Here is a 22,547-nt window from a genome sequence, read left to right as displayed (position 1 = left end):
TGGTATCAATATGCGCGTAAAACCACCCTTTTTTTTTATGTTAAAAAATTGTTAATATAATTAATAGTTCTGAAGCTATTATGAGTATTTATAACAGCTGCGTTACTTTTTGTTGCTCGTTACTTCCTTCGTTTGATTGCTTCTAATCTGTTATGATGTAAATCGAACCTGTCAGCGGCGGAGATCACAAATGTAGGCTAAAAATTCTGTAACCGTATTATGGTAGTGTTGATGAACACATGATTTGGTTCAACTTTTATTTCAATATCATCACATCAAAATACCAGAGAATGTTAAAGTGCAAAAATACCGTTTGGATACCTTGTTTCCTTACCTGCCTTCCACGGAATACAATTTAAATGATCCTGTTTATTCAACAACTCCTGCTCTAGATTCTTGTCTAATGTACTTAGTGCTATAGTACGCCCGCATAGTGATGACGCCACTTTAAATGAATGTTTTCAGTATCTTAAATGTAAGACATTCGTATCAAGGCATTTCTTTCATAATATGTTATGTATTTTTACCTTTTAAGTATCACATTAGTGCAAGTTAAACGTAATAACTAAATAAGCTTTATTTTGAAAAATAACGCATCGATGAATTAAATGCAAGGATCCTGAACAATGATGTTTACCAGAAACGGGAACACATTGTACAGCACGCTTTTAATGTGGTGAATATTTAACTAATTGGCGCAACAGCACGCTTTTAATGTGGTGAATATTTAACTAATTGGCGCTTGTACAGTGTGCCCCAAAAGTAACGTAACATTGTGAATTTGCCATATCTCAAATATTTCTTACTTCATACCAAAATGGAGAACATATTCACATAGATTGATCTTTTAGAATTATTATGATACCAAAAACAGCATTATTGATGACTCCTTGACCTTACTGTGCGACTGTACATGTGTGTATCAAACCCCTAAAAGCAAGCTCATATGTTCTTTGTTCAAGCACATGAATGATGTGCTTCCCTGAACAATAGAGTTGGTTCACTCACTGCACACGCTACATTTAGGTAAGAACATTCATGGATTACATGGCCTATAGCGTAAGCGAGACTGCTGTTTGAGATTATAATTAGGATATATTGACAATATTAAACTTTACTTTAAAACCGTTTAAGTGAAGATGAATTTCCTATAGATCAACGGATTCAGATGGTATGGTTTTTTGCCGAGACAGAGTCGGACAAACTCACTCAAGCAAAGTTTAAGGAACATTTTAATGTAAATTATGCACCCAGCCGAAATACAATCCAGCAACTAGTGTAGAAATTCCTATCAACTGGATCTGTTCATGATCTATCTCGGGCAGGACGTGGACGAACAGGAAGATCGGCTACAAACATCGATGTCATACGAACCGTGGTGGCGAAAAGCCCAAGACGATCAGTATGTCAATTTTCAATGGAGAACAACGTACAGCGTACAACTGTTCATCGAATCCCATTACTCGTTGACTGCCGATAAACGTCCCAATAAATCGGACTTAGTCACCGGTCAGTTCTCATGATAGATATCCATGGCTAACGATGGTTAACTATGAAAACATGTTAAAGGACATCAAGAAAATTTTCTAAGTTATTTATTTTGAGCTCTTTCGAGTATCGACGAGTAATGGATATATTCTGTAGATTTAGGTTTTGTCTGTGACTGCTAATGTGAGGCCGTCGTAGGTCGTACGGGGCTCAAACTCGGTGGGTGGGTGTAGCTCTGTCCTGGCAAGAAGAAGTTTATGTTCGTTAAGTCATCCGACCCCAGGGCCCCCCTCTCAGGGGTCATTTGAGGTCAAATGACTAAAAACTGTCATATGGGCATGAAACTAGGTCGTACGGACTCAAACTCGGTGGGTGGGTGACGTTCTGTCCTGGCAAGAAGATGTTTATGTTCGTTAAGTCATCCGACCCCGGGGCCCCCTCCCAGGGGTCATTTGAGGTCAAATGACTACAAACTGTCATATGGGCATGAAACTAGGTCGTACGGGACTCAAACTCGGTGGGTGGGTGTAGTTCTGTCCTGGCAAGAAGATGTTTATGTTCGTTAAGTCGTCCGACCCCAGGGCTCCCTCCCAGGGGTCATTTGAGGTCAAATGACTAAAAACTGTCATATGGGCATGAAACTAGGTCCTACGGGGCTCAAACTCGGTGGGTGGGTGTAGTTCTGTCCTGGCAAGAAGATGTCTATGTTCGTTAAGTCATCCGACCACGGGGCCCCCTCCCAGGGGTCATCTAAGGTCAAATTACTAAAAAGTGTCGTATGGGCATGAAACTTGGTAGGTACAGTCAACATTTAAAGCAGCATTTTTGAAGGTCATTTTGGGGTCATCCAAGGTCACCACGGGTCATCTGAGGTCAAATTAGTAAAAGCTCATATATGGGCATGAAACTTGGTGGGTACAGTCAACATTTAGAGTTATAAGTTTAGGTCATTTTGGGGTCATCCAATGTCACCCTGGGGTCATCTGAGGTCAAATTAGTAAAAATTGTCATATGGGCATGTCACCATCAGCCTGGTAATCGCGCCCAGCCGAGAACCGCCAAATATGGGTAACCGCCTAGTCTATTTTAAAACTGATGCATCAATGACTATGTTCATCATGTCATATAGAGGCCTTGCATGCGACGTATCATCCCGTAAATATGGCGGACTACTCAAATGCATTCAACAAAAGCATGATTGCAATCTACCGTGACAGTTCGTCTCACACACATAATCCTGCACTACGATCAAATAGGTTGATGACAACATTTGATTGAATGGACTGCACTCCGCCATAACTACGGTGAAGGACACCGGTTGAAAACCTTTGTTTGGAGCCAATCAATAATTTCATGCAGGGCATCTATTGTATCATTCTCACATAGATATAGAAATACTAAATTCGTTCACTATCTATATTTTTTACTTCTAGTAGAGCTCCAATCTAAGGGTTAAAGTTATGTTTTAGGTTAGGTTAGGATTTTTTTAAGTACCCAGTACAGTGAACCTTATGGTACAAATGCGCGCGAAAATTTTAGCATAGGCCTATTGAAACTAAACTGGTGAAATATGGGACAAAAGTGGAATAAATTCGCGCAAAGCGCTAAAAATGGCATTCTGTGGCTATAAAATGGCCAAATATGAGGTTAATTTCGACACAAACCAATACACAGGCGTCAATATTGGGGGTGATTATATTGACCATCCCCTGGCAAAATATTGTGGCATTTATCCCCCCCGATCTACGCCTATGTAATTTAGAGCCCTGTGACTCCATCGGTCTCCCTCTCCTCTCTCTCTCTTCCCCCCCCTCCTTCCTTTTTTCTTCCTCCCCTATGCGATACGTAATCTATTTCCTCTTCTTTCTATATCTAACCTCCTTGGGCCTACATATTAGTACTGATATATCATACGCTGGCGAAATTACGTAATTAATCGGATTAATTAACATACTGAGAAATAGGTGAAAACAATTTTGACAAAAGGAGTTGTCCTTGTCAATTTGTAGACATGTACTTTTGATTATTTACATAGCTTCTTCTCCAATCACTGTGTAAAACATCCATCCAAAAATCTGATTGCTATTATTATATGGATGAATGGACATATCACAAAAGGATTGCTTATCTCAATAGGGCATGTACTTAAGCATTTTTTAACTGACCGGCGTTATTGGGCGTTTTATCGGAGGTCACCGAGTAATGCCGAAGATCAAAATCGATTTTATGTATTGTGTATGTATCATAGGACGCTCGTATTAATTGTCTCTATGCGCTTGAGAATTCAACAATATAAATAATGGTAGCTCTATTATAATACACATTAATGTTTTAAGCAGATAAAATTCCAAAATATAATACGTTTTCTGCCTTTGCTTGTCACGTGGTAGGCCTATGTTGAAGTTGCGATTATATTTTTAAATAAGTTTCAGCTGAATAACAAGAAGACAAGTGGCCTAGTGGTCTAAGGCGCTAGGCTCATAGAGTACTAAGCGTTGCGCCGTGAGTTCGAACCCCGCCTCTGCCAAACTTTAAAAGAAGTAAATTAAAATTTGACTTTTTTTAATTTCATATTTGGGAAATGTGACTGGGAGAATTTATGTATGGTGTGGAGTGGTGTGATAGGGCATTTACTTTAACTGGCCGGCGCGGTCCGGTGACTAAGTCTTTATTGGGCGTTTTATCGGCAGTCAACGAGTAATGCTCAGAAAAGATCTTAAGCCGTTTCCATATAAAATCCAGATAAAAAGAAAATGAAGATTACGCATTGAAAACAAACAAACAATCAAACAAACACAGCAAAATTAAACAAAACAGATTTCAAAACGATAAAACATTATATCGTGTTATCACGTCTCAAATGCCGAGACTTTTTTTGCGTTTATAAAAGTGGGTTTTACGGTACGGTAGATATCCGTTAATTTCATGCCAAAGGGTCATGACCACATAGGCATGTTTGGAATCATAACATTTCTAAAAGAATTATCTACATACTGTGCAATTTTTGTAACAACACTATTAACCCAACTCAAGTTATGGCAAATTCACAATGTTAAGTAACTTTTGGGACACCCGGTACATACAATACATTACATCCCTTTACACCACATGATCATACCTAACAATGCATAACTTCACGGGTAATTTTATAATGTTTTATACAGACTGTAACAATAAAAATTATACAATTGCAATTTCGCTTTTTAGAAAAAACGCTATGCTCAATTAACTAAATCGTCCAGAAAACGAGTTTTGACATAATTTCGCGCTTATCAAGCTTTAAGGGTACAGGCTATAGGAATAAAGACCAATCGAACATATTCTTGTTTATGCCATAATATTGTAGTCTTTCAACCCTTTCATAACTTCAGCTGTGTAACTTACGGAAATTCCCGCTAAAAAATGGTTCTTTTAATTTTTAAAAATCTGGATTTTTCGTACTGATCATACTATAATGATCACCAGACAATAATGTTCTGATCACACTATAGACTGTGTTGACCTGAGACGTCAATTGCTAGGCAATTTCGGTCATATGCCCACAGATATGTTATGTTCAGTACGGTGTACCATGAGGAACATGCTAACTTAAAATAATTTTTACAAACTCAAATGATTTCTTACAAACTCAAATAATTATTACAAACTGTAATTTTTTTCGTTGCAAACTTTAATATAATGTATTGTGCATGTAGAGGCCCATTTATTGTCGGATTTCTGTATTTAGATCACGCAGGGGACGCACCATTAGATTCTCAGGGGTGCATGGGAGTTTGGGTCAGGCAGATTTTTTTTTTTTTTTTGGCGGCGAATTTTGTATCGCCTCCAAAGGGAGGATTTATTTTCACCGCCTTCGGCGGCGAAATATTTATTTTTCAATTATAATGTATACCTTTATACAAAGTTGGTGGGAGAAATTTGTTTTACTCACCAGTGAGGCAAAAAAAAATTTCCATCTCACTAGTGGGCGAAGTTTTTTCAAAAACTCCCATGCCCCCTGAAATCAAATGGTGCGCCTCTTAACAACAATTGAGCGCTATTAATACACATTAATGTTTTTAAGCAAATAAAATTCCAAAATATGGTACGTTTTCTGTATTTGCTTGCCACGTGGAAAGCCTATGTTGAGGCTGCGATTATATGTATAAAAAAAAATTCAAGATGGATACCAACAAGTCGTGTGGCCGAGCGGTCTAAGACCCTTCTTCTTTTTTTTTTTTTTTAAATCATATTATCGCATCGCGCAAGAGATCAATCTCGATAGCCTGAGTCTCGCTGGGAGTCTTGCTCTCTCGTGAAAGTCGAAAGTTTGCAAAAAATATTTCAAGTTTGTAAAAAATTATTTGAGTTTGTAGAAAGTTATTTGAGATTGTAAAAAAAATATTAGAGTTTGTAAAAAAACTATTTGAGTTTGTAGAAAATCATTTCAGTTTGTAAAAAAATATTTGAGTTTGTGAACAATTATTTTAAGTTTGCATGTCCCTCATGGTACACTGTAGTTCAGGGACCGTGCTTTTAAAAAACCCGCCAGATCGCAATCAGGCCATTGACCTGTGTAGTGGTCATACGTTGCTCGCTCAACCATAACAGCATGACTGTCCCTAATAGCTACTCATTAATAATGCGTTGCATCATGTCATGGACTCTATTCAATAATTTTATTCCTTTCTTTGAGGTCAATAGATGAAAGGGAGACCTTGACAAACAGATGCGTGGTTCTAGATAATATTTTCTAATCCAAGCTGGTGATCTAGGATATTTCTAGGAGGCGACACTTATTAATTCATAACGCTCACATCTTTCTTCATCCAATGGACTTTGAGGAACTGCTGAGATAATAATTGGATGTTACAATCTAATCGGCTACAATCGGCATAGTTGATGATATCTGATTCTGATAATTCACTAGAGCTCAGCGAAATTACAGCGCTTTGTATCCTCTGGTGCGCTATATAAATCTTATATGGATTAATGTTATTTATTTATTTTCTAAATATTTCTTGAAAACACAATCTAATGTGGTGCTCACTACATGTAGAAGGCCTGGTCTGCAAATGTTCAGTGCATAAATCTAGTAAAGATAAAGCTTCATGTTTAGTGTAATCAAATGAAATACCAAAGCTGGATATTATACAATCGTGATGCATTCCTTCTTGTTATGGACGACAAGTATTAACTTTGATATTATTATGGCAATATCCATTCCCTTCTCAATTGATTATGCTTTCTTTTCGAAAAATAAACCATGAGGCCTAGAGGCCATGATATAAACCTATATTCGGTATGCGGAAACCTTCCACGGTTAGGGCGGCGCTTGCACTCGCATATTCGCTAAACTGCCGCCTCCTTCATTTGCCAACCTTTATCGAGTGGCGAGTTTGAGGTTTTATAGTCATACATGTAGGCCTACCATTTTTCACCCTGATGTGGCAGTCAACGTCAACGCGTTGAAGCAGCTGTTTCGCTCGCGCATCTATGTGGCGTCTTAAGCGTGTGCATGTGTACACCAGCGCTTTGACCGAACGCTAGTAGGCCTAATTATTTGGCTGTGCCCAATTAAATGCTCACTGTACTGACATCACTACCACATCAGGATGAAAAATCGCATAGCGCAAACCAGCCAAATTTATCATAGGTTTGAATTGCTATTAGGAAAACCGTGAATATAGGGTCTCAAACTCTGAAACATCTGAGCAGAAACGTGTCCTTTTTACTGGTTTAAAGTGAGTCTGTAGCCGTCGCCATCTTTGGAATATAATACAACATTCTCTGGCCAAACATCGGGTTAAATGTAAGTAAATAGTTAAAATCGTCTAAATTCAATAATATCAAACAGCCACGGACATTAAGTCAAGGCTACAAGAGAAGTTTGGGGTAGGTCACGCATTTCCTTGGTATAAGAAACAGCCAAAAGGATGTCCAAAATTCCCTCTTTTTATCACAACGCGATTTATTACGAAACAGCATTTTCATAGGGCATACGCTGGTTCTTTCAATTCTAGTTTAAAATCTGTTCGTCACATGCAGTCTGATTTGGTATCTATGTTTTCATCAAAGTCTTGGGAACTAATGTGACAGTTGTTTTGTTTAAAAACGGATACTGTTTAAAATATCAGTATTTACGAGAGCGACATTTTGAATGTGTAAAATGCATTGCAGATTGTCGGCTAAAGAGTGCATAAATTAAAATAGCGAACAGTAATAGCAACAATAACTATCTACATTCCAAGCGGAAACGCTTTTCATAAGCATACCACCTATTTTTTGGCATTCGCTTCAACCGAAATATGAAATTCCAGGCCATCTGTAAAAAGAGCGTGAGCATATTTTACTGTGAACTTGGGACATCACAACACATGTTTTAATTGGTGTCAGACCTATTTTAATGATACGATAATTATGCCCTCAATAATGGCTTTCATTTGAACTATTATTTGTTAAACTGCTATTTTTACTTTTTGAGAAATTAATGAATTTATCGAAAAACTCTACGGAGAGTGTCACCTTGACGGCTACATCCCTTAACATCGCGTAAACTGGTAAAATTGACTTTCATGATTAGCAATTGCATTTTTGCTTTTCAGACAAAAATTAAAGGGGTCATGGCGTAAATTTATATGTGATATGTAATATAATTATTAATATCTTGGCTACAGAAAAACTTAACTTGGTTTCTTTCCTAGTCGATTCAAAGGCTATGCTCGATTTTACTTAATCGCCCGAGTTTGGCCACATTTTGCCACGTTCGCACGTGGTGAGTTTTTGATCATTTTAGCATCTAAATCATCAAATTAGCATCTGGTATTGTTTGTGTTTAATTTTGAGAGTGGTATTGACCCTAGTGTTTAAATCGTGTTTGAACATTATATGCTAGAAAATATAGCGTTGGTGTTTCAAGATGGCTATGTGGAATGGTTAACTGCGGTTGTGCTTACCAGTTCATGTCCGGTACATGTGAAGTTCTTCCCGTTTGATACCCAATTCTGTGAAATGTAAATGACATCATGGTCCTATACAGATAAACAGATTCACATAATATATATATATGTACATGCAAGCAGAAATAGGGAGACTAGCTTAACAAGACAGATAAGAGTAAGCAACAACAACAATAACAGTACCATCAACATCGCCATCATCACCATCTTCATCAATTCGTCGTTGAAATCACCCCCTCACTCATGAACAAGGTAAGGTATATTAATTTCATGCATGGAATCAAGTAAAACACAGTACACAAGTAGGTAAAAGTTACCAATTCCAAAGCCCACAGAAGTGCCAAATCAACAGAAACGACAGGGACGGACAGAATCAAGTAAATAATCCAAAGGTGTGAGCAGACAGCCCAACCCAAATAGATTATAACAAGCGCTCTTTAAGCAAAGACATTGTTTATTGACTTACAAACGTATGACAAAACAAGCGAAAATGGTAACTTTTTGCACATGATTTGCAATTTAAAGAGAATTGGCCATTGCTAATTGCAATGAATCTAGTATATGGACAATATAAGTATGCTCTTTCATTTAATGACATAAAATTTGCAAAATATTGTAAGGATCAACCGGGGTTTTGACTTTTAAATCCTACATCTTGGTCAAAATTGTGCGTGAATAGGCCGTTTTCAACAGATTTGCCACATTCACCTTGCTATAAACATTGAATTGCGTCATCTGTTGATGTAATTTTTTTTAAAGCGTTTTAGCGGGAAGTATTAGCTATCGTTCGATATAAAAACCTTTTCTGTTGGATGAAGGGAACATTCGGGGTTTTGACAAAAACCAATCACAGAAGCCGTATTTTGCACTAGTCCCCAGCTAGAAGCTCACAAAGCTCTTACGATTCTATGCACTCAACCGTGTAGTGCATAGCTAGGCTAACTGTGCTTGGAACAATTTTTGTGCTCAGGTGTATCGAGGTGGAAACTGTTCATAGATGCGTTTGTAAGTGAATCGTTTTGTAACCAAACCTTCGCCATATGCTGCTGCACTTCCCAGTGGAATTCTCGGTACGATGCGCCGCCAGCGGTTGCTATTGCCAGTTCAATTTTTGACCTCCAGGGTCAACATCGCCGTTCTAGCCACCATTGAATTTTCACGCGGGTGTGATAATAATAGTATTGAAAATTGCTCCTCGAAGGATGATCAATAGATATAGAATGGATCTACTATAATAAATTGCTGTTTTAGTGTGCATTAGCGTGTAACGTCATATTGACATTTGAACACACAGTGAGAAATGTTCCTGTGTTGTATTAGATCCCATGATGCACTGCGTATTTTGGCCTCTCCCCAGCAACCGCTGGAGGCGCATGGCATTGTGATTACCGAGAATTAATCTTAAATTTTTTCGAAAAATAGATGGTGGAAATGGGGGACACGTCGCCTCTAAAAATCATATTTTTATTATTATATTAGCCTATTATCTCAAATCGAGAAAAATGGATAACCGATGTGTGCAATATTACCCTATTTTGGCTCAAAATACGGCATTCAAAATCCGTCACAAAGATTGCCGATAACAACTAGAAACACTACTCTACCACACTCCAAACCAGAGTGAACAAGATTCCTAATAGGAATCGAAATATCATTCTTGATCTGTTTTGAGAACATTTGCTCACCACTCATAATGATTGTATTTTTGTTTTATTCTGCGATCGTTCTGTTTCTTAAGGTGGCTGTGTACTCTCAGACATGCATGTAGTAAAAGTACAATAACTTTGTAATTATTCGCGCAAGACATATAAAAGTATACATTTTTATAAAGGCAAGACATCAATGAATCTTAATATAAATATAGATTTGGTGTAAAAACAACAGTTATGAAGAAAATCTTAAAAAAGTGAGTTTTTGGCAATATTTGTTCGGTACATCATAACAAAAAACATTCTTTCCAAAATATTTTATTTTGTTTTTATCTCAATCTTGAGGCTCCATTCCAAAAACGGTTTTTTTATTTTTTTGATATTGGCCTTATTTTTTGAGATATTAACCATATAAGGCATCAAAATGAACTTTTTAAAATTCACAAACGCCTATTTGTGCAAAATGATGCCTAAAATCGGAAATAGACCAAAATATACAAAAATGGGAAAACCGTTTCTTGAGTCGATCATGCTTCATACGATGATCATATTTGCTTACCTATAGATGCTGTATTTATTGAGTTATCGTGTACCTAAATCGTCATTTTACCGAGAAAATGAACATTGAAATAATGGCCGTTGAAGTTTAAAGTGGTCACATTTTGCACTTTCATCGAATCTCACATGAGAATGCGGCAGTTTTCGTTTTTCTACCTTACATTACATGAACATCGGGTAAATCCACGGCCCCTTGAGAAGTTTGAGCGAAATCCATTCATAACTTGATATTTAAATCGGGGGAAAGAACTTGAAAAAACCCACATTTTATGAACTAAAACGGAGCCATTTGACCACTAGGTTTTTGTGAAATCATTGCTTCCGTGGTGTTTCCATAAGATGCGCCGCGCATGCAGATAAGCGTCGCGTATGCGTAGCGTATTTGTGCGTTAACAAATTGCGAGATACGCAACGCGATACGCTGTTGCGCGCGTGTACCCTGGCTGGTACAACAAAGATTTTCTTTCCTTGTCAATTTCAAACACGAGTGGAATAGTGAAATAAAATCCTTAAAATATTGCAGTTGGAGTTTACAAATCTGGATTTTCATTCCTTGTATTTATAAAAAACATAACAAAGTAAAAACATATCAAAAAAACTCAATTTCGCGAAAGAAACAATGTCTATAGTACACAGCCGCGTTAAAGTGAGTATTCCATGTCCAAGTCATATTTCTCTGGATGAAAAATTTGTATTAATTTTATATGAGGTGTTTATGTCATTTCGTCGATTTCCGATTTGGGTTGACCCGGAGATTGGGATAAATAACAAAATACACCGTTATTTCATGCAAAACTCAGTACAAGCATATTAGAACTTGATACTTTACAAGTTTACATAGTGCAGACAACACAGGTAAGTTCATCACCAGAAACGTATGGTCGACAGGGAAGATGTCCACCGGAGCATCGGCCCTCAACAGGATATAACAACGCTCCATTTTCACTGCCAGGGCTTGAGTCAGAACGTGCTTCTGCATTCTCGTCAATACATACGAAATCCTTCACACCGTTATGACCATAATGTGCTGTAAACAGATAGCCTTGGTATTCCTCCGTCCAATCAGTGGGACACGTGATCTTGGCGGGAATCATGACCATGGTACCGCGACGTGAAGCTCTGCAAACTGCACACGGAATATCATGATCATGAACTTGATTCAATGGCGGAAATCCACCCGTTTCATATTCGGCAGAATAAATAACAGCCCTTCCTTGTTCACCTGGGTCTACTTGAAGGTACTCTGGGTCGTAAGGAAGGCAAAGCATATTAGAACCTCCTCCTCCATGGTTAAATTCGCCACCTGCGGCAACGCCTACAAGGAGGTTAAATAAATAAAGGTCAACCTGTAGCAAGTAGTGGTCAATCTGAGTGCTTATCCAGTGTTGTTAAAGGTGAACCTCATTGAAAATAAAGTTATGGAAAGCGTATGATGACAGGAAGCAGAAAAGAATATTTTTTATTTGCCTAACGTACCAGGCTAGACATAATCTTCATGCAAAGATTGGATATTGGCACCCCCCTAAATTACAAAACGAAATCGTTCAAATTGGGCGCTTTCGTTGATGACGTCAGCTCGGGGACACACAGTTACTTCCGGGTTTGATTGTAAACACAATGTCCATGGATTACTGTGGCATGCATCGGGCCAATGTACGAATTCAGTCATTGTCAACTTACTTTACATGAAAAATATCTTCAATAAAATAAGAATAACATGTAGGAAACATCATGATCAAATCAAGAATGAAGTTCCTGAATAAACTGTGTGGATTTAAAAATGGGAAAAGTGCTGGCCGGGGTGATTTGGGATAGGCCAAGCCATCCACGATATGCATAGGGAATATTGCAGTAAAGCATGAAGAGCGAAGATTCGCCGAAGAACCGGAATGAAAACAGATTGCAAATAATAACTGCTAGTGCTACCAGTTCAGATCGTCACACCAAGTTGAGATGAACTTATCACAATGAGAAAATGAAGGAATAGAATAAGGTACATGTACAGGATTTTTTAATTATTTCTTAGCTTTATAACCGGTCATGTATGATAGGCGAACTCGTAGATACATCCCTACGGATGAACTCAGTGACTGACTGAGTCTCAGTCGCCGAGTGTTCGGTATCCGCGACTGTACTGTACTTGCAGACAAAATGACCGATTTGATATTCACATTCTGATATTTCCAACTTATTGCTACTTCATCAGCAAAATTTATTTCTGTAAATGTTCCAAATATAAGCGATTGATCAAATCTGCTGAAACACACAGCCGGGCACACAGCGCAAGTGCTACCGGACGAAGCGAGTCGCTGTGTTTGTGCATGTCCGCCTTGATCGGGTTCCTGTAATTTCTTCAGCAGCAATTTACGCATCATGTTCGGTAATCCATAAAACATGATGTTTCACTTTTTCAGTACCGTACACTGATTGTACTATCATTAAAGAATCGTAACACAAGTGACAATATTTTATTTTTATTCAGATTTCAGAATTCCATCAAATAATGGTCTACTAAGCCTAAATTGTATTTATTTCATAATAAAGTATCTGTTTCTATCAATCGTGATTGTGTGGAAAGAATGTATTACCGCAATGCGCTAAATATGAAAACCTTTATATGGGCTGGATTTTTTATTAATTTTTTGATTACTGCAAGACGATATTTTTAAAAATCAGATATTTTAAAATGAATCAAGAATAGGGAATGTCACAAACAAGTATTTTATATGTTATTCGATCAATGACGATCATGTTTATTTAGTCCATGACATGAACGGTATACGGTAGCAGCAAGCATTTGCGCATGGAATTGATCCCAGCGCGAAATTCAAACTCACTTACCCAATTATATCCAATCAGTTGTGACTGATTTTGTCAAAAATTTACGGAAAATTTATGCGTTGACAATAATTCTATTATTTCTAATATATATAGAAGGAACCAGCAACTTGAAGATTCCTCTAATTTCAAGCTTTATTGTGAAAATCAGACTTGCCGGGCAGCTTACAAAGTACAGGAAGCAAGTCTTGTTTACATGTTTCCGAGTAGGATCACGTGACTGCGAACCCTGAGCTTACGTCACGAGCATTCCCAAGGTCATAGACGATTGATTTGGGTGCTTTTTGGGCGCCTTAAAAAAGACCAAAAATTCATTCATTTTTTTATTTTTCAGCTTTATTGGTCATCAAAAAAATCGGAATTTTTTTTTTTTAGTATCCTGACATCATAAGCTTTCCATTGATATATAACTTTATTTTCAATGAGGTTCACCTTTAAGGGCTGGGGTATGAACGTTTGGACAGTATTTATTTGGGGACATTAGAGCACATCAGACATATCGAATTGCATTCTGAATACGAAGAATGTCATTCTGATATCAAATAATTTTGATTTTTGAAATTCGCAATTTAATACACATTTTATGGCAAATCATTAAAATTGACATTTTTGATATTTAACAGTACTTGAAGTAAACTTTATAAATCTGATGATTTATACTTAAAGTGTATGTAGGTGGGATGAAAATCCGACGATCAATTGAAAATTTTGACCTTTCTCGTATTGAAGATATGGATTTTTTCCCAAAACACAAAAAAAAATGAGGTCTTTTTGGGAAAAAAATCCATATCTTCACTATGAAAGGTCAAACTCTTCAATTGACCGTCGGCTTTTCCTTCCTGTTACATACACTTTAAGAATATATCATTAGATTTATATAATTTACTTCGAGGACTGTTATATATCAAAAATTTGAAAAATATCAAATTTGTATAATTTGTCATAAAATTTGTATTATATTGTAATTTTCAAAAAATGAAAATTATTTGATATCAGAAAGACATGCTTCGTATTCAGAATGCAATTCGATAGGTCTGAGGTGCTCTCATGTCCCACAAAAAATACTGTCGAAACACAATAAACGCTCATTTTAGATCCCTTAAGCACATTTTAATTGGATTACGTAACTGATCTGCTCCGGTGACTACACTGACGTTGAGCAGTGCAGTAAACAACACATTTTGTGGAATAAATGAAGATAAAAAGCAATCAAATTATGATAAAAAATCCTTGAAACCTTGATTATCAACAACGTAAACTTGAACTCCGACTTTAAATCATCGCAATCGGCCACACTACGGCCGAGATGCATGCGAATAAATTTTGTACACAAACCTGTTCAATTTGGCACAGAAACAGGCACAGAAAAAATCACTTTTTCTTGAAAAATATCCCTCCAGATTTCAGATTTAGGCTGAGACATGTATTACGCACGAAAAAGAAGCATGTTTTCTATCAAAATCATCGATCACTGGAAAAATTTAAGCCAGAGATGGCAAAAAAAAAGGGACGACCTTGAAGGTGTTTATATCGTGTAACGGCTATTCTAGGAGCTTGCCATTTAAAATAAAAACCACCTTCACAATAGGAAAAAGCAATGCCCTAGCAACCGGTAGCATACATATACTTGTTTTGTTTTCGAGATGCAGAACGTATGAAGTATGCGAGCTTCAAAAAAGGCTTTTTAGTTACCCCAACTCACCTCCCCCTACTTCATCGTACTGGTTAATTACGCTATTGACTATACAACTATACAGAGAGTTTGCTTTCAATCAAAGAATGTTATCTTTGGAACTAATGTTATCAGCCACTACGGAGGAAGTATGTGGCGATCACTTCCATGATTTAACTAACCATGGCTGGACGTAGTCCCGTTTTCGTCTTGAACTCTCGAGCTTTGTCTGACGCCCATAACGTGAACATGATGTTTAACGGGATTCCGTTAATCACGTATTTTCATATTGTCTATACCAATAGAAATGAAAATATTTTGACTCTAAATATCTTTAATTCACAACCAACTCATTTAATATTGTAATCGTTACCTTCATAAATCAAATCAGCGGATGAAGGACATGTACGTCGTCCCCATCTGACGTAAGTAGTCCCGACTGTCCCTGGATTCGGAACGTCTAGTCCAGGACTTCCGGTATCACCTTTCTCGCCCTGTGGGCCCAGGTTGCCAGCCTCGCCTTTTTCACCCGGCAAGCCATCTGGAAATGAGTATCATTGTTACTTATTATTATGAGCTTTTTATACTAAGGTTAGGTTGGGGATTCTGTTTCCTGTGCGTTAAGGATTATGTTATGTCAATATTGCACAAAGTATAATCAGGCGCAATGTCGCCTACAAAGTTCTTTTAAACAATATTATAAGATTTCTGACAAATTTACAAATCATGGAATGTGATATCAGATTATGTTATCTTAAATTTTAAACCTACCTAATGAGGTAAAATAAAACAAACCAGCCATTCCTTTCCAACGCATTGATCATGAATGATTGGCTGGTTAAATCTCGGAATACGATTTAATTAAAAACTCGTAGCATCTTGCTTTTCACAAAGTATTTTAGTTCTTCAAAGTGCATTACAATCGTTTAATATTAACATCTAGAAGAAAAAATGAGGACCTCCTCTGAGTTGCTTCAACAATATTGTCTCATGGAACTACTACCGATTTTGAAAGAGCAGATTGTAAGCGCTAAGCGTACACAAACGCGTACATGGGACACTCGTATGAAAGCAGACATGGCGTCTATCAATATTAATACACACCTGAAGACTTTTTCAGGATGAATCTCACACCAAATAAGCCCCTTGAACTTGTCACACAATGACCCTCAGCTCAACCCCCGACTTTTTTTCGCCCAACTTGGGTCACGGTGGCGCAGCGGTTCAGGCTCGGTCTCGCAATTGGAGGTTTGTGAGCTCGAGCACCGGTGCTATCGTGTTGTGCACTTGGGCAAGGCACTTTACCTCATTTGCTTCTTTCCAAGCAGGGGTGAAATGTTCTGAATATTGTCCAGTGAGTACCGCCCAAAGGTATGAGCATACCTTGGCATTGTATAACGATAGCGTAATATTAAAATGTAAAGCGCTTTTATACACGTGAAAGACGCTGTATAAATGGCAACATTTTATTATCCTTGTTTGCAATTTTTATCACCGAATAACCACTCGTTTTGATTTTGACAAATTTGCCTTCCTTCCCTTTAATATCACACCAAAACTATTGTTACAATATGATATTCTTGTGAAATTGCTGCAAAATTCTCAAAAGGCGATGAAAGCAAAATATGGGCAAGCATGCCAATCAAGTTAAACCACAATTTTTGCAGACATACACTGAAGTGCACCACCTTTACGAAAAAATCTATCACTGATACTGATAGCCCTTTTGTCTCATGTGTGGTGGCCCAGTCTTGGGTCGCCACAGATGTATGTACCAAATGAGTGTCCTTTGCAAGTTTATTGCTTAATGAATACCCAAAAGTGATCAACAGAGCGATTTTAGTATAACAAACAAACAAACAAACAAACCTTGTCCGTCTTCTCCATCTCTCCCGTCTCGCCCGTCCCGACCATCCCGGCCTCTCAAGATTTGGCTTTCAATATCACATGAAGCTGAAAAGGTAAAAAATAATAAAGCTTTAATAATATCATTCGAAGCAGTCAAGTGCGCTCAATCGGTAACGATGGATAATGTGTAAGATTTCCACTTGCCTTCGGTTTGCTGATCCTGCTGAGCGAATGTCTCCGTTGCAGTGGACGGCTGCGAATTGGCTTGTCTGGGCCTCCTTACCTATACAGCAAGTAAAGAAATAAGATGTCAGTGTGTTATGGTGTGTAAAGAAAACAAATTGAACTTGTTACTCAGGGATGCAAATTATGCGGGAACGGGGAGCACCGCTCCTAGGAAATGATTGAGGAAATAATGCCTTGAGAAGAAAAAAAGAAAGCGAGGAAAAAGGAGGAAGGGAGAAGAAAAAGAAATGAAGAGAGGAAGAGGGAAAGAGGAAAGAAAAAGAGGTGAAGGAGGAGGTAGAAGAGGGAAACAGTAATCAGCAAAAGATAATAAATTAATAGGTGAAGCAGTTAAGCTACTGAATGGAAGAGAGGAAGACACTTGTGCATAATTGAGGAATTCACATGATTATTCAAGAAATAAGAGACTTCAGTATTAAAAGAGGAAGGTGTTGGTGTTAGATTGTGGATATGGGTAACAATGCATATTTGTATTCAATGTAATTTTACAGGAGTTGTGTGAAGGCAGGTGGTAATAGGGCACATGTCTGAGGAAATTTTTAAAGTGAAGGCAATGAGGATTGTATGGAAAAAAAGAAGTCATGAAGGAATTCAGTGTATCAATGCTAAAAAATTATAAGTGCCTGTGAGGAAGTGACGACCTGGAAAATTATGAGGGAATTTAAAAAGTGAACATAAAACACTGAACAAGTTGTAAAGGATAGTGAGATGGACCCATCAACATTAAGAGGTCAACATAAAAAGGTAGTAACCAACCATGGTAACAGAAATGGAGATACAAGGGTCAGCAAGTGGCTCCTACTAACCAGTACGATTTGGGGAAATTAAAGGGAAAGAAATAGAGAAGGCCAAATCAAACTACTTGAACATGATGATTCCCTATTGATGTAAAAATGAGGAAGTTAAAACTAAAGGCATGCTGCAAACAGAACTATGCTAGTGCCGTAGCAAATAATTCAATCTTTGTACCTTTCAAATGATATTTCAAATGAACACTCGGAAGAAGAAATACCAAACGCAAAAAAGAGGTGGAGTTTCTTGATAAGGAAAAGTTATCAGAAGGGGGGCAGAGGGACAAAACATGAAAGAGAAAAGTGCTCCCTCTGACAAAAAATGAAAAAGAGAAAATCGGGGAGGGGGGGGGCAAGGGAAAAGAAATGGAAAGGAGCCCATGTCCCAGCAAAATTCACACCAATCATGGGCCAAACTAGTATAAAATACCGAATTTTTGCGCGATACACGCGCACACTTTCCCAAATAGAGCCCTTTTTTGAAAAATCTAAGACTTTACATGTAGAGTCTCTTTAAAAAACATCCTATATTGCCATTCTCATCTTTCAAAATGCATACCAAAACCTATTTTATGTCTTGTATGATTGAGGAAATATTGAGCCTAAAAACCTTGCTCCTGAGGAAGAAATCACAATTTGCACCCCTGTAATGTTACTTTAACGTTGGAAACCATTCACTGCATGAATTTCAGTTAAATTGGTGCAGACACTTGGCTAATGGTTTTGTCCCGTCATCGTATTCGACGGGGAAGATCTTACAAAGTTGGTTTCCAGACGTGTGATGCTAAACTCTTTTAAAATGGACTCTTTCAATTCACTCCTCTCATGTCACCAGTTCAGCAGCGTAACCAACAGACTTGTAGTTGAATCATTAAACTTGAGTCGAGTCGAGTTATCTACGGCGCGAGTCTCAAGTTGAGTAATCAGGGGTTCGAGTCTTGAGTCCTCTAGAGTCTTTGGACCTGAAAGTGGAATTGAATCGAGTCATTTGAATCTACCGAGTCGAGTCAAGTCATTGCGTATCCAGTCATTAAATATTATGCATGCTGAACAGCAATATTACCACAGGCAAGTGGTCTTCCATCAAAACGTACATGTAACAAAAAACACCAAAATGAGATATTCGGCGTATCCTATGAAAATCCAATATAATTATTACGGTCGAATTGAGTCATCCGAGTCTGGAGTCGAGTCGACTCATTTTAGCGTCGAGTTTCGAGTTGAGTCTTAGGAGATTTGGAATTTGAAATTCGAATCAAGTCTCGAGCACCTACGTCGTAAGTACCTAAGTCCGAGTCATTCGAGTCGTTAACCAGCGGAATTTCACGTCAGATAGGCATGATCAGTTCCTTTATCAGTGGCGTAGATTTCTTTTTGACATTGGGGGGATGGGGTTGGAAAAAATGTTGGAAATATAATGAATGCAGTACTTTTTAGCGACAGAATAAGTTCATGGTGCAAATTTTGCTATTTTGAAGCTAAACTGATGAAATATGGTGCAAAAGCGGAATAAATGCTCGCGAAGCGCGCGAAAATTTGCACTTTTGGGGCTAAAATGGGCAAATATGAGGTTAATTTGATCAGAAACCCATATTCAGGCGTCAACATTGGGGGGATGATTGTATGGAGCATCCCCCTGGTAAAATATTGGGGGGGGGGGGATAAATCCCCCCATCCCCGGATCTACGCCTATGTCCTTTATATCATTATATTAGATCGGTACATATGACCTTTCAGGGATGTACCGCAAATAAGTATCTCATTTTGAAGCCTCTGATATAACAATGACCCCTTTTCTTTGGTATGAAAATCTGGGCCTCGAGTATTGTGACAAAAGTTTTTCAAACAGTGTAACTATGACTTTCTATTACCCCCTCATAGGTTTGTGTCGGCCAATTAGAAGAATATTCTATTTACTAGATAAGTTACCACAGCGTTTTTCTATTGAACGTACGGTATATTAAAGAATCATTCCGGTTAGAGATTAAACCGGAATATTCCTGCTCACCGTGATTTTCTACTGCACTAAATACCGGGTAAATACCCGATGCCGCTGATGTCATTTGCATATTTGCCGGTTGTAGGTCATCGCGCAATGCATGATCACTTCCTGTGGCGAACCGGAATTCAGCGGCCAAATACCGCAGGACGGCATTTTCTACTGGTAATTTTTTATCCACAAACCGGATAATAGCTTTTTACTCCAATAGAAAAACGCTGCTTTTTCACACAAGGTAAAATATAATATCCAATGTCTATAGTAGACCAAATAAAATCTTTTCAAAATCCAACTTGCAGCCCTGTTTGTTTTACTTTCGTGATATCATGTAGCTTGGAGTACCTTTAAGGGGGTACTACACCCTGCCCAATTTTGGGCTTATTTTTGCATTTTTCTCAAAAATTAAACGCGCATTGGTGACAAGTAAGATATGTATATTTTATTTCAACGCAGACAACAGTTGTGGAGTTACAGTCAAAAATGAGGGAAACCACTATTTGATCAATAAATCAATAACTACTTGCCTTGAGTTGCTGAATTTTCAGTGCAGTATAGTAGTAGTCTTTGCCCCTATAATATACATATCTTACCTGTCACCAATGCGCTATAATTTTTGAGAAAAATGCAAAAATAGGCACACAATTGGCCAGGGGTGTAGTACCCCCTTAGGCAAGTTTGATAACATGTTTTTGTCTGATGTTCTTAGACCAACAAAGGGCGTACCAAATGTAAAAACATGTCAACTCATCTATAGGCATGATAGGTTGCACTGATGTAACCTTCATGGTAAAGGAGCTGTTGTTGGCGAATCCAGCCTTTATTTCACGTTTCACTTAATTTGAATGCAGAAATATGGTATCTAACAGGACTCGACGCGTACAATCAGCACTTTTGAACGTTTTTCAATTGGACGCGGTACGTTAGCATGTTGAAGTATATTTGTACAATACCTCAGTCTGACAAGCAATGCTCATGAAAATAATCGGAGACTGAATTAAGATTACTAGTTTGCGTCTGTCGTCATCTTATAGTCAGGTGGCAGAGCGAGATTAGTTTTACCAGTTAAAGTGATTTTCTTTGTTAATTATTGTTCTATAGATACTGACCCAATTGTACCCAACCATGCCAACCATATGCCAAATTAATCCTATTTAATGAGTTTTTTTTCTTTTAATGAGCAGTTTTGAAATTTGACCCCTGTATAAACTTTGAACTTGGAAATCTTGAATTGCCCAGGGTTAACAATTCTACACCCCCATAATTTAATTTGTACTTTGTATTGGAAACTTTCTTTCCTGAAGGCACCATGTCAACAATGCCTAGAAAAGGAGCTTTTTGCCTTGTTAAAGTCTGTCTTTTTTGCCATTTTCTGTTATTCCATTATTTCGATTAATGCACCAAATGAACCAACCCCCCTTTTACGGGCTGTGGGGAGTTGATCGTTCGTATGGCTAGTAGAGTAGTCTGTAAATTATGTCTCCGATTATAACATGCTCAACGGTGAGGTTATTGCGGTTGGAACACATTATAATGACGTCACACTTACATACCAGTACCACGTCCACGCCACGTACGAAAACTAACCCTGTAAAATTTCATGAAATGATCAGATTTAAATTCATAACAAGTCAAACAAGTGAGGATTTTATTTTTACGCTGTCAACCCCTCCCCCTCTCCCCGTGTTTACCATGTTTACATACATTATGCTTGCTCTGTAGTATCATCTGTCGACGACCAGCTTCAGACTTGGCAGTACTTTCCGCAATCCTTGCCTCTGATGAGATGATAATCCATGGTAACACACACAACATCACCATAAAAATGGTGTACCTTATTTGGTATAAACTCGGCTTCATTGTCAAGAGGATGTATTCCAAAAATAACTTCAACTGTGTAACAAGACTGCCTAACTGAAAACTATTTTATGCGCTGACTGATCAGTTACAATTTCTTGTAGATTTGCTCAGTTTGCACGTCTACATGTTTATCCTGGAATATATTCAACTTCAGATATTTAAAAGGATATGAATCATAATTGGCCTTGATTATTTTCCTTCCCGAATCAATTCAATTAAATTCAAACTACTTTTATAAAATAAACAAGTAATGTTTTATACGTCCGCTATTCACAAGATGACAAGATCATATACTGCGCACAAAAAGTATCCGAACACTTAAAACAAAAACCATTTCTTAAACACACTGAAACTAAATTACAAAATAAAGTAGTCGTAAATGGAGAATTTTGTTCTGCATAATTTTTGACAAGATTCCGTCAATAACGTATTTTCTCTAATTTGACTCTAAATATAAGAAACCAACTTTTTTTATTCGTAATCAACTCATGAAATATTGTAACCATTTACCTTCATAAATCAAATCAGCGGATGTAGGACATGTACGTCGTCCCCATCTGACGTAAGTAGTCCCGACTGTCCCTGGTTTTGGAACGTTTAGCCCAGGACTTCCGGTGTCACCTTTCACACCTTGTGGGCCCAGGTTGCCAGCCTCACCTTTTT

At 37.8% G+C, this 22,547-nt stretch overlaps 1 protein-coding gene and 1 long non-coding RNA gene across 2 annotated transcripts; both read right to left on the bottom strand.

The window, feature by feature from the left end:
* Positions 1 to 11,466: 11,466 nt before the first annotated feature.
* Positions 11,467 to 15,945, bottom strand: LOC140152235 (short-chain collagen C4-like). Its single transcript, XM_072174538.1, has 3 exons — positions 15,939 to 15,945; positions 15,517 to 15,684; positions 11,467 to 11,948 (listed from the first exon to the last, which is right to left on the bottom strand). The coding sequence occupies exons 1-3, from the start codon at positions 15,943 to 15,945 to the stop codon at positions 11,467 to 11,469; spliced, it is 657 nt and encodes a 218-aa protein (XP_072030639.1).
* A 1,067-nt stretch (positions 15,946 to 17,012) lies between these two features.
* Positions 17,013 to 21,900, bottom strand: LOC140151883 (uncharacterized). Its single transcript, XR_011858986.1, has 3 exons — positions 21,729 to 21,900; positions 17,196 to 17,274; positions 17,013 to 17,096 (listed from the first exon to the last, which is right to left on the bottom strand). It is a non-coding gene; the product is annotated as an uncharacterized lncRNA (long non-coding RNA).
* Between the last annotated feature and the right edge of the window lie 647 nt (positions 21,901 to 22,547).

This window comes from Amphiura filiformis, chromosome 5, assembly GCF_039555335.1.
Source record: "Amphiura filiformis chromosome 5, Afil_fr2py, whole genome shotgun sequence".
NCBI classification, from domain to species: Eukaryota; Metazoa; Echinodermata; class Ophiuroidea; order Amphilepidida; family Amphiuridae; genus Amphiura; species Amphiura filiformis.
Note: the sequence above shows the minus strand (reverse complement) of the source record. Positions and strands in the feature narration are given on the sequence as shown.

Bases quoted from the DNA above. Each gene is read 5' to 3' on its own strand.
- LOC140152235 (XM_072174538.1), bottom strand. The intron at 11,949-15,516 runs GTAACGATTACA...ACCTCCTTGTAG, and splicing joins CGCTGATTTGATTTATGAAG to GCGTTGCCGCAGGTGGCGAA.